The following is a 15,920-nucleotide window of genomic DNA, read 5'->3' as shown; positions in this document are numbered from 1 at the left end:
TAAACAACAGAATGGTATCTCATTAAAATAAAAAAATTATGTCTTTAGACAGGGAAAGATTTTGCCTCAGGTGCTGAAAACCTAATCATAGGTTTTATATGACTTATTATAGGTCTGTTTCATGCCGCAAGTGTGGACTTATTTTATTCAAAAGAGAAGGCAGATTATTCCAAGTAGCTTTAAGGATACACGGAAGCAAGGGAATAAAATACAAAAGCTATAGCATTTAAAAAAACATTTTTTAATGAAGAAATAATTTCATTCCAAAATATAGACACACAATTAAATAGTTTAATCACTTCAAAATAGAACATGTCCCCAGGAGGTTCCAACACACACATACACACACAAAACAATACTTAACAGCATTACAAAAAAATCCATACAATAGTAGTTTTATTACAATACCAATGAATATTGTGAAATTTTTAGTGTCTCTGAATTTGTTATTTCAAACGGTGTCAAATTACAGTAGTCATAATTAAAAATGCCTTACAGTTAATTAGCCTTAAGATGTAATGCTTCTTTTTTTTTTTCTTTTTGGTTCAAAAGTAAAAATACCCTATCTTCTGAGGACACAGTGTAGTTTTTGTTTGTGGCTCCTTGTGTGGAATCAACCAAAGTGATTGCAGCAACCGAAGGTTGCTGTATTTACAAGGGCTATCTACAGTTAACAGCCAAGAACTAATAAGGGTGAACAAAGATGATCAAAATAAAAGTAGACATCAGTGCTAACTTATGATGCAACACTTTGGCTCATGCATATAAGAAAATACAGAGTATATCACAACAAAGGCCACACTCTTATGCAATTCAGTTCACATTACTACTTACAAAGGAACCTTCCCTGCCTTAAAATAGATCATTCAAGAATCCATTTTTTTCACAATCTCCAGCACATCTCTCTCGGACCAACCAAACTTACCCCGACTTCCATCCAGACCAACCACACAACTGATTCCTGAATCCCATATAGTAGGTTTCACCCTCTTTCCTCCCTCATTGACGTGGTTCTGCGTGGGAGGGAGTGGTTGTGTTAGACCTGTGCTCAAGAATAGGCCATCATCTCTGATGGGGATGGGTGTGGAATTCATCGTGGAAAGAAATAAACGCCCCCCTGGGAGATATAATGGTATCTAATGGACAGGGCAGAGAAAACCTACTGGGTATGCACTTAGGACAGGCCCCAAAAGTAAATTTGGAGAGCCAAGGAAATAAAGCCACCCAAAAATACAAAACCCCAAAATAATACACGCCATTTTGTCTCGGTTACAGGACAGGGGTGCTTGAGTCTGGTCTCAGTGCTGACGCGGAGCTAAGAGAAAGAAAAGGTGGCTGGTTAGTCAGGAATTGGTCATGGGCAGCAATTTCCAGAGTCCTTGCAGTGGCTTTGTACGCTGGAATCAACCACTGGTGACGAAGCTGTCAATGAAAGCTATGACAAGGGGGGAGGTTATCAGTAAAACAAGTTCACACCTTCGACAAACATCTATGTAGAAAGACAAAGTGACAATATAGATCAGCTCCTTCCAGTTTGAGGTTCATGACCACAGGGCCAGAGTTCTGTGTTCAAGAACAACCTGGCGATATCTTAGAGCTGACGGCAATGTAGGTAGCTGGGATGTAGTGGTTTTAAGTGCTGAGTATGAGGCACGCGTGGCCACCTGCACCATCTAGAGATGTGCAGCTCCAACAGCGAATGGGCAGTGGGAAGGAGATAAACATTAAACTCGACCAACAAAACCCGCAATCAAATCCATCTGTGCAAAGAAATCTGAGAACTGTGCAGTTGTGCCACTTTGGTATCAGCCTGTTCTCTAGGGCGTCTGTCAGGCTGGTTCTCTGGAGGGGAATAGGGTGAATTCCATCCATGGCTGGAATGGGTTCCTTACTAAGGCCAACCAAGAGCTGTACAAGCTCCCAGGCAAGCGATTTTGTCCCAAAGGGTAGCTAAGGAGATAGGCGTGTGACCAACTGCAGAGACAGGGACATCTTGAAGAGGAAGCTTGAATATATCAGATCTGTTCTCAGCTGGACACCCACCAGCTATGAACTAGGCGGGGTAGGAAAAAAGTGTATGTCAGCCCTGAAAGCAAAATAAGTTGCAACAGCTTTGAGGTTGACTCAGAACCTCTTACTAATTTCGACTAAGGCTTTGACAGACATTTTTATGATGTAATTTTATTCTATAGCAGTGTTTCTCAGCCTGTACTATCTATTAGTCACCTGCAGGTCTTATTAAGATGCAGATTTCTGGGCTTGACCTCCAGAGTTTCTGATTCTGTAAACCCTAGATTGGGGCACAGTGTTTGTTTCTAATAAATTTCCAGGTGATGAGGATGCTGCTGGTCCCGGAAACACCCTTTGACAACTGGTGTCTAAAATGTTCTTTTTTTTTTTTTAAAGGAAAAAGGAATTCCAGAGAAGCTGCAAAGCTACTTACTGTACCCTAGTATGTTGCAAGTTGTTTTTAGTGTTACCAAATCTTGAAACAGGCAAAAGATGATTACTTTCAATTTTGCCAAAATCTCTAAGGGAGTTCCTCTGTGCGCCAGCCCCTCCCCTCTCCCCCCAAGGAGGGCCATCAGAGAAGACCAACCCCAGTATCTTTCATACTCCCTTCTCCTACAGTCCTTTTGCACGTAGGCTTTTCATTGAGTGCAAAATCCCACTTGTACCTATTTCCTCTCACATGACCACAGAAGGCTGCATGCAGAACATCAGGTAGCAGGCTAAGGCAATACACATTCAGAAAGGAAAGGATAGCGAACGTTTGCAAGCGCACTTTAAGCCTGTACATTTAAAGCTGAAGGCCTCCAAACAACCTGATAAGGGAACTTGTGAATGAATGAGCAGTGCGGTTAGAGGCATGCTCCCTAAAGCTACGACGAGAGGAACAAGACCATGGAAGGGTGTGGAGAACTTGAGTCCATTGTGGATCTTATGGCACCTGTGGTTTATAAACAGCTTAGTAACGAGTATTTCAAAACATAGTTCACAGTTTTTAAGAAGATCTGTGCTGATTTTAAAAACTAGATTCTATATCATTTGAATGTTGCCTTTTTTTGTTTTGAATATGATATCTATTCGGAAAAAATATTTACACTAAGTTCTATGGCTGATTCATTAGAGTATCTTGAAAGAAAAAAAAATACCCCAGGTTGGAAAGAGGCCCCCGAGCCTGGATTTTCTTGGTATGCTCAGTCCAAGTCCTCACTTAGAGACTTGGTGACAATAGCGGGTGATACAGGCCACAGGCCTTCTTGGTGTCCAAGCTCTGAGCCTGACTACTCAGGAACCAAATCCTTTAGGGTTTCAGTGACTATCTGCTAGTGGTTTTATTTTTTCCAATTGCCACGGGGACAAAATGTACAGTGTATAAGAAACAGTTTTGCTAAAATCTCAAAGAATTCCAGAAATCACATTTCTAGCTATAAACAGTTATTAATAGTGTCATTGTAAACAGAACAGGTTCAGTATCATGTGCAAAGGTTTGAGATGCTTGTTAACACTGCCACTGTGACAAACGGCAGCTGGGGTTTCAGCCTGTTTAATTTTAACCAGGGGATGAGTCATGTTACAGAAGATGTAGCTATATTAGCATCCAACAGAAATCTTGTTTTTGTTTGTTTTTCTTCTCCAAACACACACCTACGGACTACAAATTTTAGAACAAATAAGTTAGCTGCACTATGGTCGGCAGAACACATCTTAGGGATGGGGGTCTGCTGGGAGCGGGTGCGAATGGTGGTGATTTCTCTCTTCGATGAGGTTGCTGCCAGGCTGCTGTCTTCTCCTCTGTGGGTGTGCACAGCGCTTTCCTTCATCATCAGTTTTCATGTTACCTTCATCATCTGTCTGACTATAGCTTGCCTGGGAATAAGGAATGTGTAATTTTTTTAAAGATGAAAACTGTTCTCTAAATTAGGGTGCTGAAGCCCTTCCTCCAAGCGCACACACATGCACACACAAATACACTCTCTCTCTCTCTCTCTCTTTTCCCTTCCTATGACAATGCTGTCTCTTCCAAAGTGGTGAACCAAACTGCAATAAATTAAAATTTACTCTCTGCTCCTATTAGCACTCGAGCAAGAGTGACTAGTTATTTTCAAAGAGGACAAAGGCTCTTTGAGCAGAGACTGGGTCTCCCACATTTTTCTCTTAATTTAGAGCACAACCAGAAAGTCCAAACAGATATATTAGAGTTTGGGCCACATCTGGTGGAAGACAAGGACTATTATTTTCTCTGTGCTCAGGAGAGACCCCTGGTGGTACTCTAGAAACCACATGTGATGCTGGGGATTTAAACCAGGGTTGGGGCTGCTGCAGGCACGCGCAAGGCCTGCCTTTATCTCTCTGGCTCCACAAATACATGTTTTTGGGTGGGGCATCCAAAGCAATTCTCAGGAGGCTACTCTCAGTAATACTTATAAAACTGGGCTGAATGATTTGATTTTGGGGTTCAGCTGCTTAGGACCACCAGGAATGTGCCTAATGGTGCTCAGAAGGTAGACTATGCTGGGAATCAAATTTTGGGGCTCACACATACAAGGCATGCTCTCTAATCCTTTGAGCCATCTTCTTACCAAACAGTTTCTGTACAAACTTTTAAATATCACCTGGATTTCTTGGTTGCATTAATGTGGAAAGCTTCAAAGATGAATCACTCCAGAAGCTAGTGAATTTTTTCATCAGGTCTTAGGTGACTTTTTCCCTGATTTTCCAACCTAGTGTAGGCTGAGTACTGTGGGTTGCCAGCTAGGTAGGCCACAGTACAGTAAAAGGGTAGAGGTTATAACTTTTTAATTTTCTGGTGCCAGATTGGCAACGAAAGATTTAAAAATGGCCCATACACTTTGAGTATACTAAAATCTTTGGAATTTATGTAAAAGAACCAAATGCCAGTTTTATCTGGCCATATGTCAAGGACATTCTATTGGATGACTTAAAAATACACTTTTCAAGGAAGTAGCTACTGATGTTTAAATAACACACAGAACAAAAAAAAATGATCAAACTGCTGGAGCTAAGAGGATAAAAATGCTACTAAGGGAAAAAGCTTGCCCCTTTGGGGATTTTTTAAAAAAAAATAACTGGAATGAATATTTTTAGAAGACACTCCTGGGAATTTCTGTATTCATAATCAATCAGGAGAGTATGTGGCTTAACATTCTCAGATCTGAAGGAAAGGGAATAGAATGTGGTCAAAAAACTCCTTCCTTTCACACCAACAAAATATAAGATCTATTTTCAGCAGTCTATTTAATAAGAAAATATGACATTTTACTTGCCTACTGTGAAACAGGAGGGTATGAGTAGAACTCAGGTTAAAATGTATTGTTTTACTAATTGAATGTCATTTAGGAGATATATATGCCCTCTTAAAGCTAGGTAGCCTTAGTTGAGTTCACAATCAACTGCACTGTAGACTAATGGGAGTCCATAGCTCGTAAATGCTGTATAACTAATGTAGGCAGCCAAATGACTATGAAATTGTATTACTTTAGAACTAAAACAGGAAACATCTAAATGGCTATGATGTAGAACCAAAGCCATCACATAGATGTATGGGACAATGCAGTTAAAGAGCTGTCAAAGATGGAACTTGTAGCTAGGGCAGGCACATGTGCCCTAACCCAGGTCTGATCCGCAGCATTACAAGACCTCCTGAGGGTTTCTGTGTGCAGTCCAAGAGGTCCAAAGCACCAGTAGGGAGGTTTGGTGGTCCCTCGCACTACAGGACCTCAACGGCACTGCATCCTTGGGCATAACACTAAACTACCAAGTTTTATTTGCTGAGTATTTATAGTAGTGACCCTGGAGCTCCCTGAAAACAGTTTAGGGGCCCCCTGTCCACTAGATAAATTGATTAAAATGAGTATAAGAGAGAAAAAACTATTCTGTGTCCTGGGACTCTCATGTGCTTATATAACTCTACACAACACTAACAGTAGATCCCAGAGATTGAATTGCTGGTAAAACACCAAGCAGAGTGGCAGGCATTTCTATGTGTAAAAAAATAGTGGGTCTGCTACTATGTGAAGTGCCTTTAAAACTGTCCTCTTAGGGTTATAAACTACGAAGATGGCTCTTCTATGAAATTAGTATATTGTACAATGAAAAGGGAGGCTCTATTTCTAGAAGTTCAATACTTTGCTCAAATTGTAGTTAGGATACTTAAGATCAAGTGATTTGCTTTTCACTCAGATCAACATCCAGGCCAACTGCTATTCTCTCTACATTGACAAAAATTTGAGGATTTTGCATGTATTTTGCATGCAGGAAAACCTCAGTGGGGTTGCTGAAGATCATATACCATACAGTGGTATTTAAACTAATTTACATTTTGAAAAATCCCACGAAGTATAATTAGAATCGGCTACTTCAAAAACATATAGCTATAAAAGTTCTACTTTATGTCATGGCTTTTTTTCTTTAATAATATATGGTTTTAGTTTTACTGTTAAGAGATACACATATTTGATTATTGGGCTTTGGATATTATATGATCAAGGAACTGAACAATGGTAAGTATAGTGATAACTTGAACTTTTCCATCTCAGGTGCTAGAAGGCTGTGCATTTGGATGCTGCTATGGATTGATGATGTGGCTTCATAGGCAAGATTATGTCTGGGGCATTAGACACTCTTGTCCTAACTTTCCTAATCAATAGAGCCAAGAGTCAACTCCTAAGATTGTCTGACAAACCTCCAATGCAATAAAATAAAACAAAATAAAATATTCATGAACCAGCAGTATTCTTGATATCAGAAAGGGAGAAGGAATGTATGATATTTGAGCACATGGAAATACTTAAGAGAGAGTGATCGTGAATTCAGGTTACAAGTTATCAGAATTCAGTGAACAGTGGCTACAATTCCTCTTAAATAAGGTGGTACTTACTTGAGAGGAGAGTGATAAAAGGATATTGTATTCAACCTTGCAAGCTGACCTGTGGGTGACAAAGGACATAAACAAGAAAGGTGATATGTCAAGTCTGTGATGCAATCAAGCGGGTGAATTATTTGGTTGAAAGCCATGCAGAAGAATAGAGAAAGAGGGAGAAGTCCAATGATTGAAGATAGTATTCTGATTACCTAATATTCAAACAACCACATGCTCACAGAACATCCTGGGAAAACCACTCAATGTTTTTCAGGGTACACATCTGGAATGCAGGTACACAAAGGGCGGTGCTTCTCCAACAGGATCTTAAGATACTAACAGAATTTTAACCTGTTATGCCTGTTTGTTTTAAAGGGAGGCAAACAAGAAACCCTGTTACTATTGTCACCCAAATCCAGAAACTGAGATAAACTCTGAGAGAAGCCTACTAAGTACCATTATAGTATGAACCAGACGCTGATTACTCAATCACATCCCTCTCGCCCTTTATGCAGTTGAGCCAAACGAGACATGTGTAGAACGCCACCCGAGATTTCCCAGGGATACCTGGAAGCTTCATTACAGGCTAGTTTCCTTCTATGGATAAGGCATAAGAAGATGCAAATGAAGAATGATCTAGTGGGTCTGTACTTCAGATGGAACATGACTCTACATACAGAATCACTGATGCTATATGTATTTTGCTTATGTATAACTTAAATTGCTTCTGAAATTGGAGTATTTCATTAGCCTTTTCAGTTTAACATCCTTAAGAGGAAAAATGTGTGTATTATGTTGTCGGGAGTAGGGTCTATTTGCTCCAAATTCCCTGCTGTATGGGTGGAATGTGTCAACTCTTTAAGTATCTTCTTCTTCTATTTCTCAGATGTTGATACTTTGTTAGCAAAGGAAAGAGCAGAGAGAGAGGGTCACTACTGATGTCTGGGTAGGGGACATGGAAGCATGGAAGTAGGTTACCTGACCACTTCAGAGAAAGTCTGACAGGGTAAACAGACCCACTAGACCTGGAGGTGGGTCTCAACCAGGCAGATAACCCCTAACTTCCCCCAAACTGATGAAACACAGGGAAGGGAATAGCAGAAAAAAATAACTTGCCTTATAGCCATATTCATGGGGAAAATGGAGTCCCTTTAGAATGTGATATTTATTATATTCATTTCCAGTTGCATGTGTTTGTTTAGTGACTTCTCAGAGGAGAAGTACTTCCTCACTACTTTATTGACATTTGGTGTGAGCTGGGCAGCGAGGGAGGCTGAGGACAAATGATTCAAAAGAGGAGACAGATTTGTGTTATCCCCATTTCCTTGTGCCTTGTTGTCTGTACCTTAACAAATGTACACAAAAAAGTATCTTCCTTCATGAACCTGTAGGAATATAACTGGTTAGTCACCATGTTTCTGCTAATGGAACAATGTCTCCTAATTTTCCAGACCAGGATTTATAAGAAGACCTAGTGAATGGCAGTTCTAAAAAGGTATTGGAAATGTTTACTATCTAGAACACATGGACTAAGGAAGGCAGTCAGAATATTCCAGAAAAGGGTGGGGGGAAGGAAGGAGATATCACTGATTCTCTGAGTAATGTAAAGCCCCCAGCCACCAGGGACAAGGCAGCAGCAGTGGGTGTTTGATGGGGGGCTGGCTCCTCATACCTGGTAGGCTTCATCCTGCAGCTTCTGTTTCAGGTATTCCTCCATCTGAAGCTCATTCTCCAGCTGCCGGACTGAGTCCTCCTCATAGTTTTCATCTTCAGGCCGCACGTAGGGATCCCCATCTTCTGTAACCCTGGAGAAGAAATCATAGGTAACCTTAGGGAGGAAATCTTGAAGGAAAATCTGAGTGGAATTTAGGTGTGAGCTAGGTTTAGGTGAGTATATGTACGAAGTTCTACATTTCACATTTTTGCTTCAAACTTAAAAGTTTTCTGTTAGGTAAAAGAAGACTGATTTGAAGTGATTTGAAGAAGTTAATGACCTATATCTTCTTGCAAGTCTATATCTTCTACTGAAGTCTGATGATCCTTGGTCATCTATGAGTTTTTGAAGACTTTTAGGAATGTAAATCTAAATGTTCACCAAGCTGGAAAAAAATAAAAGATAAGCCTGACTTATTTAACTTTGTATATTTTTGGTTATAGCCGGTGGCGCTCAGAGATCACTCCTGATGGGGCTCAGAGTTCCTATGGGATGCTGGGGATTGAACCCGATTAGCTGAGTGCAAGGCAGCTATATTTACACCCTATATACTGTACTATCACTCTGTCTCTGTAAAAAGCAGGCTTCTCATTTGGAAACTCTGTTTTCCATCATGAAGATTATAAAGAAATCTAAAACCATTTTCTATGAGGAAAGTGAGCCCTCTAGTGAAAAGTCATTAAGGATATTTGTTCAAAACTTTATTTGCATTGTACCCACCTGCTTGTTTTTTAGTCAAAGAAAATCTCACAATGTCACACCAAAAATGTGAATACTCTTGCTTACCTAAATATGTACACTGGATAAGAATGACTTCATTAATTAATGTGTGACACTATTTCCACCTAGATATTCCTATTATAAATAAATCCCTTTGTTTGAAAAAAATTAAATTCACTACCTAAATAGTATGGTTATAAACATGAACTGGGTGTGTCCTGAAATATTTTATAATTCAGATATTCAAGTACTTCCCTAAATGAAAAAAAAAGTGAATGTGACATTTAAATTCCAACACACAAACCTCTACTTGGTCATTGTTATTTAATCTCTTCAATATATTTCTATGTTGTAGATTTAGGACCAGCTTAGATAAGATGAAATGTCCCCACAACTTCCACAGCCATGTGGGTAGATAATATTCCACCAACACCCCAGGGACTTCATATGGGTGGTCTAGGGCCTCAGATCAGAACTGGAACATGTGAGGTAACTCCCAATTACCAATCTTCTACACTACTGGGATGGAGAGTCCGAACACCTGAAAGACTTCTGGCTCATTTCTTACATGTAGCTTTAAAATAGCTAGTTAATATTGGTGGGCTTCAATGCTCAATATTGTCCACACTTATGCATTAATGCCCTTCTGCAGGGGTTTTATTATTTTGTGTGTGTGTGTGTGTGTGTGTGTGTGTGGTCAGTAATTCCCCTCACCAACCTTTTCATGACTCTTTGAGATTCATGTAATGATAAATTTGGGCGGTATTCTACAGCTTCACTATCTCACTGGACCATTTGATTTGCTTCCTGTTTCTACTCCTTATTCTTGTCTTTGTTTCTCATCTTTGATGTTTTCTGCTTGACTGCTTGTAGCTGATCCGAGGCTGCAGCATGTCTAGTGGGGGCATCGTGGACTTTTGTCACCTGTTAGAAGCCAGCAGAGTTGCACTGGCTGAAAGTCTTTCTTTGCACAGTTAAGTTGATCAAGGATCAATCTATGCATTTTTTTTTCTTTTTGGGTCACACCTGGCTCTGCACATGGCTTACTCCTGGCTCTACACTCAGGAATTAACCCTGGCAGAGCTGAGGAGACCATATGGGATGCTGGGAATTGAACCCGGGTCGGCTGTGTGCAAGGCAAATGCCCTACCTACTGTGCTATGCTCCAGCCCCTGCATATTAAATAAGTCACTCAACTTAGATTTCTTTAGAGTGAGATTTTCTGCATTTATTTATATCAATGCTTAGAGGCTGCAGCTTATACCCATTCTGAACGGCACCACAGACTCTTCCAGGCATATACATGGTAAATTCAGAAATTAGGCGATTAGAGCCTCTGGACTAGTCTGTGAATACTACAATGATCAGGGAGTTTAAAAATACTATTTCATGTACAATTGGCCTCATGTGGGGTATTAATTTCAACAAATACTAATTTGCATAGATTATTGATTCTTCCTGGAAATTGTGAGGAGGGGAAAGTCACAACTTTCTGTGCAAATGGAAAACTGCATCACCCTTTTCAAAACAAACTAAGCAGCCAAGTTTACATTTTCCTATGGTCCCTACAGGGTGTTCTGTTTCTGAGAAAATACCTTCGAGCAAAAGATACTCACAAGTCACTGCGCATGGTGCTTGGGGAAGCTTCTCCATGTTTTCGGGCATGGATTTGGGCTAGAAAAGCCTTTTCAGAGGTTGGTGATGGAACCAGTTCCTCAAACTGAGTGTGTGCAAATTCAGAATCCACATTACTCTCGGTTTCACTTCCCACCTCTAGGAGGTACAATTGAAAAAAATAATGACTTGTTGCAATTTTTTCATGACTGATAAAATAGAAAGGGAGGGGGTGCTAAACTTAATAAATCCAATGCTCTGTCTAAACCATTAACCCACTATGGTACATTTAGTCAAAACTTTTCAAAACAAGAATTGATACTGACAAGTACTATTAAATCTCTGGGCACACGCTTTACTTTTCTATCTTAGTAACTTTGTAAGAAGTTTTGTGTCTTAACAGTTTGCAACACATCACAAAACCATTTTCTTCCCATCTCTTTAAGTCTTCATTGAAACCGTTTTGCTCAAAAATTTATTGTGGAAATCTCAATAAACTAGTGGTTTATTCTCTTAAGACATGTAAAATAACTTTATATTTTGAAGTGAACTTTTATTAGAACACTGGGCTCATTGACATCAACTATGATGAGTGAACATAAAGTCTATAAAACACAAAGTAATCCAGAATTTAATATTGATATTTTATTTTTCATAGTGCTTGTAATCTCAACTTTATGACCATAGTCCTGCCAGAAAATAACTTGACAGGTGGGCTTTCATGAATAAATGAGATGTTTGTTACTGGCATTTGCCTACTCATGTTAAAATTTCAAATTAAAAAATGTCAACAAATTTTATTTTAAATTTTAATATGTAAAATCAATTAAAGTTAAGAATTAACTGTAGTATGATTTGATAGAGTTGGGCTGGAGTGGTAGCACAGCGGGTAGGGCATTTGCCTTGCACACGGCCGACCCAGGTTTGATTCCTCTGTCACTCTCGGAGAGCCCAGCAAGCTATTGAGAGTATCCCACCCACATGGCAGAGCCTGGCAACCTACCTGTGGTGTATTTGATACGCCCAAAACAGTAACAACAAGTCTCACAATGGAGATGTTACTGGTGCCCGCTCGAGCAAATAGATGAACAAGGGGACGACAGTGCTACGACAGTGCTATAACAATTCATGTAGCTCTTTTTTTTTTTTTTTGGTTTTTAGGTCACACCCGGCAATGCACAGGGGTTACTCCTGGCTCTGCACTCAGGAATTACCCCTGACGGTGCTCAGGGGACCATATGGGATGCCGGGTCGGCCGTGTGCAAGGCAAACGCCCTACCCACTGTGTTATTGCTCCAGCCCCAATGGAACATGTTTTATGGGTAAATATTTCTTTGAGAATAAACTGAAATTTACCTTTGTAATATTTACAAATAGTCATGCATTTCACATGAGCAGAGTATAATTTAGTAAATAAAACATTTGAACCTATTAAATTCCTCAGCACAATGTCTTTCTGGATGATGATATATGTTCACAATGAATTTGGATGATAACGTTGTAAGTCAACTTTATACTTGGCCTTAGCTGAAAGGCTGAGAAGCAATCATAAAGTCAATTTTAATATTTTCCTTATTCTCCACAGTTTTCAAACTTCTCTGCATTGGGCATGAATTACTAGTCTTCTAAGCAACTAAACACAGACAGAAAACATTTGTGTGATATTTTTATATATTCATATATTTAACAATGAGTTGATCCTGAATAAGGACCTTCTGCATCAAATCCAGCAAACGAGAGGGAGCTGGGGACTGACCTGAGTTCAGCTCTTTCACAAGAGAGGACATGGTGTTAGTGATGGAATCTGCCGCCACGAGTAAGTCATTCCTTAAATTTCTTCTTGAACCTTAAGAGAAGAAGAAATGAAATGATGATAGTCTAAGTTCTTAGTGAGGTCTTAGACATGCTACGTTGTTCTATGGTAGAGAATATTATCCTACCGCCTTTGAGCAAAAGGACTCACAATTCCAAACAGCAAGCTGACAGAGGAACTTACAAGAAGCTGTTCATGAGTGTGGAGCTGGCCTATTTTTAGCTATTCCACTATTCCTGGATGTTACTGATGTGACAGTCACTTTTACTTAACGGATTTTTTTAAAAAAGTTTAACATTTATGTCATTACAATTATTTGTGAGGTTGAACATCATTTCATGTTTACTGAGAATTTGTATTTCTTCTTCTGTCTTTATCTTTTCCCTATCTTTGCTTGAAGAATGTCTCATACTGATAAATGCTTTCTGCGAAACTGAAGTTTTATGAAGCTTTATTACCATACATGCAGAAAATGGTTTCATCAAATCTTTGATCATCATATTTTTCCCTTTTCTATGCATGGACCTGGAAAGATGTTCATGATGTGTTGCTAATGTGAAGAAAACGCAAACTGTAGACCCCAATACCCCAGTTCTTATACTTTTTTGCAGAAAAATGAGTCAGATGCTTCATATATACATATGTGAAATGTGTAAGACATGGGAGTCTGTAATCAGAAGACACAACCATGGGGAACTTGAATTACTCTGTGTCCCTCTTCAACTAGATGCAGAAAACACACTCATTAGGACTTATGTGAAATGACTCAGTGTCCTTCTGAGAGCTGGGATTGTGTCATTTCAAACAGATATTTGAAAAAAGAAACCCAGGGGGGGCCACATGTAGTGCTGGGGATTGTACCCAGGTCAATAGCATGCAAGGCAAGTGTCTCAAGCCCTGTACTAACCTCCCACTCTGATCTTTTAGAAGTTTTATGTACTTTGGGGGGATTTAAGTGAAAGGATTTCCAGCAAAACGTTTTTGTTCTTAAAAGGGGGAAACTAGTTCATTGCCAAAGGAAGGTGACATATGAGGTGAAAAACAACAGATTCACATAGTTGGTCAAACAGCATGCGGGCCAGGACCTGACACAAATCATGGAACTCCATAGAATCTTCTCCGGGGGGGGGTCTCTGGTTACTCTAGCTGGGGCACTCAACAGACCTTGGATCCTCATTTGTCAAACAGTAACAGGATACAACAGCAACAACAACAAATCAAGCACTTACTTTGTGCAAACGCCTCTTGCACATCTCCCCCGACCCCTGTGAGAGAATCCTGAGGCATGTGAGTCGGGGTGGAACAGGCAGATGCTGACCGGACAGGCATGGGGATGGGCCTGCTGATGGTGTGGCTGGGGGAGGAGCGAGGAGAGCCTGCCCCCTGCGTCTGCAGAGACAATGCAAGTCATTAATTTGCTTTCCCACGAAATGGCACACGCAACCTGCAAGGCCTCAGTGAGAAGTGAAAAACTTTAAAAATGAGATTTCTAAACAAGAGAAAATCCTCTGTAGCAGAGAGGGGAAGCCTAAACCTAAATTGTGGGTATAGATAATTAAAAACATATAAAAATATAATCCGAAGTTCGCAGTTGTATATTGAAAGCTAAGGGTGGTATCGGTATGAGCCTGTAATAATCTCTGCCTCAGAGATCACATTTATTATGGAACAAAGTGTGTGTATGTTTTCTCCTTGAAGGAAGTTCTACAGAGAATAAAAACTTAAAAAAAAAAGTTTTAAGTATAACTAGAAGACTTTTTGAGATGAATATTTCATAGTTCAGATGATATAATGCAATAAAATATATTTTAAGTCTCAGATGTGGTGTAAAACTTTTAGCTTCTGAGTTTTTATAGTAAGAGTTGACTTTGTTAAATTACTCTGCAATTCAGGGGTTTAAATGGAGAAGAGGAAAAAAACCAGAAATCTTGGTTTCTTAATTTTTGGCTTCTGTTTCCTGAAGGAGAAATGACTTTCTCTTTGTAGGACAGTGAGAATAGTGGGAATTTAAAATAAGTAAAAAATATAAAGGAGGAAAAAGCTGAAAATTCTTATTCTCCACACTACAGACCGTGCCATGAAACTACTCTGAAATGATCACATCTTGAATTTCATGGCTCAGTGGGTAGGGTGTTTGCCTGGCATGCAGCCGACCCGGATTCGATTCCTCTGTCCCTCTTGGAGAGCCTGGCATGCTACCTAGAGTATCCAGCCGCATGGCAGAGCCTGGCAAACTACCTGTGGTGTATTGGATATGCCCAAAAAAGTAACAAGTCTCACAATGGATACATTACTGGTGCCTGCTCGAGCAAATCGATGAACAATGGGACGACAGTGCTACAGTGCTACTCTGTACAACGAGAGGACGCTTGGTAAGGCATTTTTCTCTTTTTAGTAATTAGTTTGCGAAGAATGTCATCACACATAAGAAAACGCAAGACCATCAAGTGCGTTCACAACAGTTTAAGTGTTCATATCAATTGATTCTATTTCAGTCTGTGGGGTCTGACTGGGGAAAGTGCAGACTTTCCCATAGCCAGGCCCAGAGATTCACCATCAACCATTCAAACGCCAGGCATGCACCGTACCTAGTGCCCTGGAATATTCGATTTAGATCTGTGCCGGGGAATCAGCGGCTTGCAGTTAAAACATACATCAGTCCTGTTACTGCCATGCAGTTAGCTTCCCAGGGCTCAGGATCACACGTTATAGTCAAATGTGTAAGTCAAGAAACTTCCAGAATTAAAAAGGACACCCAAACAGAACACAGACAATAATTCATGTGATGCTTTGGGTTGAGGGTTTCAATTTTCACTCTCAACGGTACCTTGTAGTGGTCTGTCCGGGCCCAAGGAAGGGAACTTTGCTTGAGAGGCTTTGCTGTGGGCCTGCCCCCAGCTTGCTCAGGAAGGGTTGGTTTTCCCCCAGCAAACTTGGGCAGCTCAACTTTAGAACCACAAAATCTCTGCTTCTGAGCTGCCACAGTAGCCCCCACCCTGCTTCCCATGTCAGTCGGACATGATCTGATGTGAAAAATCTACACGACAAAGTGCCACTCAAGTGTTGATTTTCACTGATTTCTCTCCAAGCCCCTTGCAAATAGTCATCTGTATTCTATATGTTGTAAACTTTGCTGCTCAGAGAGGTGAGAGGAACTGCAACAGGACATGGCA

At 40.1% G+C, this 15,920-nt stretch overlaps 1 protein-coding gene across 2 annotated transcripts in view; it reads right to left on the bottom strand.

Moving 5' to 3' along the window:
- Nucleotides 1-220: 220 nt before the first annotated feature.
- The window catches only part of DTNA (dystrobrevin alpha), a 367,610-nt gene continuing 351,910 nt past the window's right edge, over nt 221-15,920 (bottom strand). For both annotated transcript variants that reach the window (XM_004606060.2, XM_055128331.1), the window contains 6 exons: nt 13,977-14,136; nt 12,691-12,780; nt 10,937-11,093; nt 8,559-8,691; nt 6,905-6,953; nt 221-3,873 (listed from right to left, as the gene is read on the bottom strand). In XM_004606060.2, coding sequence (XP_004606117.2) covers nt 6,936-6,953; nt 8,559-8,691; nt 10,937-11,093; nt 12,691-12,780; nt 13,977-14,136 — 558 coding nt within the window. In that variant the 3' untranslated portion in view covers nt 221-3,873; nt 6,905-6,935. The remainder of the gene's footprint in view (nt 3,874-6,904; nt 6,954-8,558; nt 8,692-10,936; nt 11,094-12,690; nt 12,781-13,976; nt 14,137-15,920) is intronic.

Source organism: Sorex araneus, chromosome 2 (genome assembly GCF_027595985.1).
Source record: "Sorex araneus isolate mSorAra2 chromosome 2, mSorAra2.pri, whole genome shotgun sequence".
In the NCBI taxonomy this organism is placed as follows: Eukaryota; Metazoa; Chordata; class Mammalia; order Eulipotyphla; family Soricidae; genus Sorex; species Sorex araneus.
Note: the sequence above shows the minus strand (reverse complement) of the source record. Positions and strands in the feature narration are given on the sequence as shown.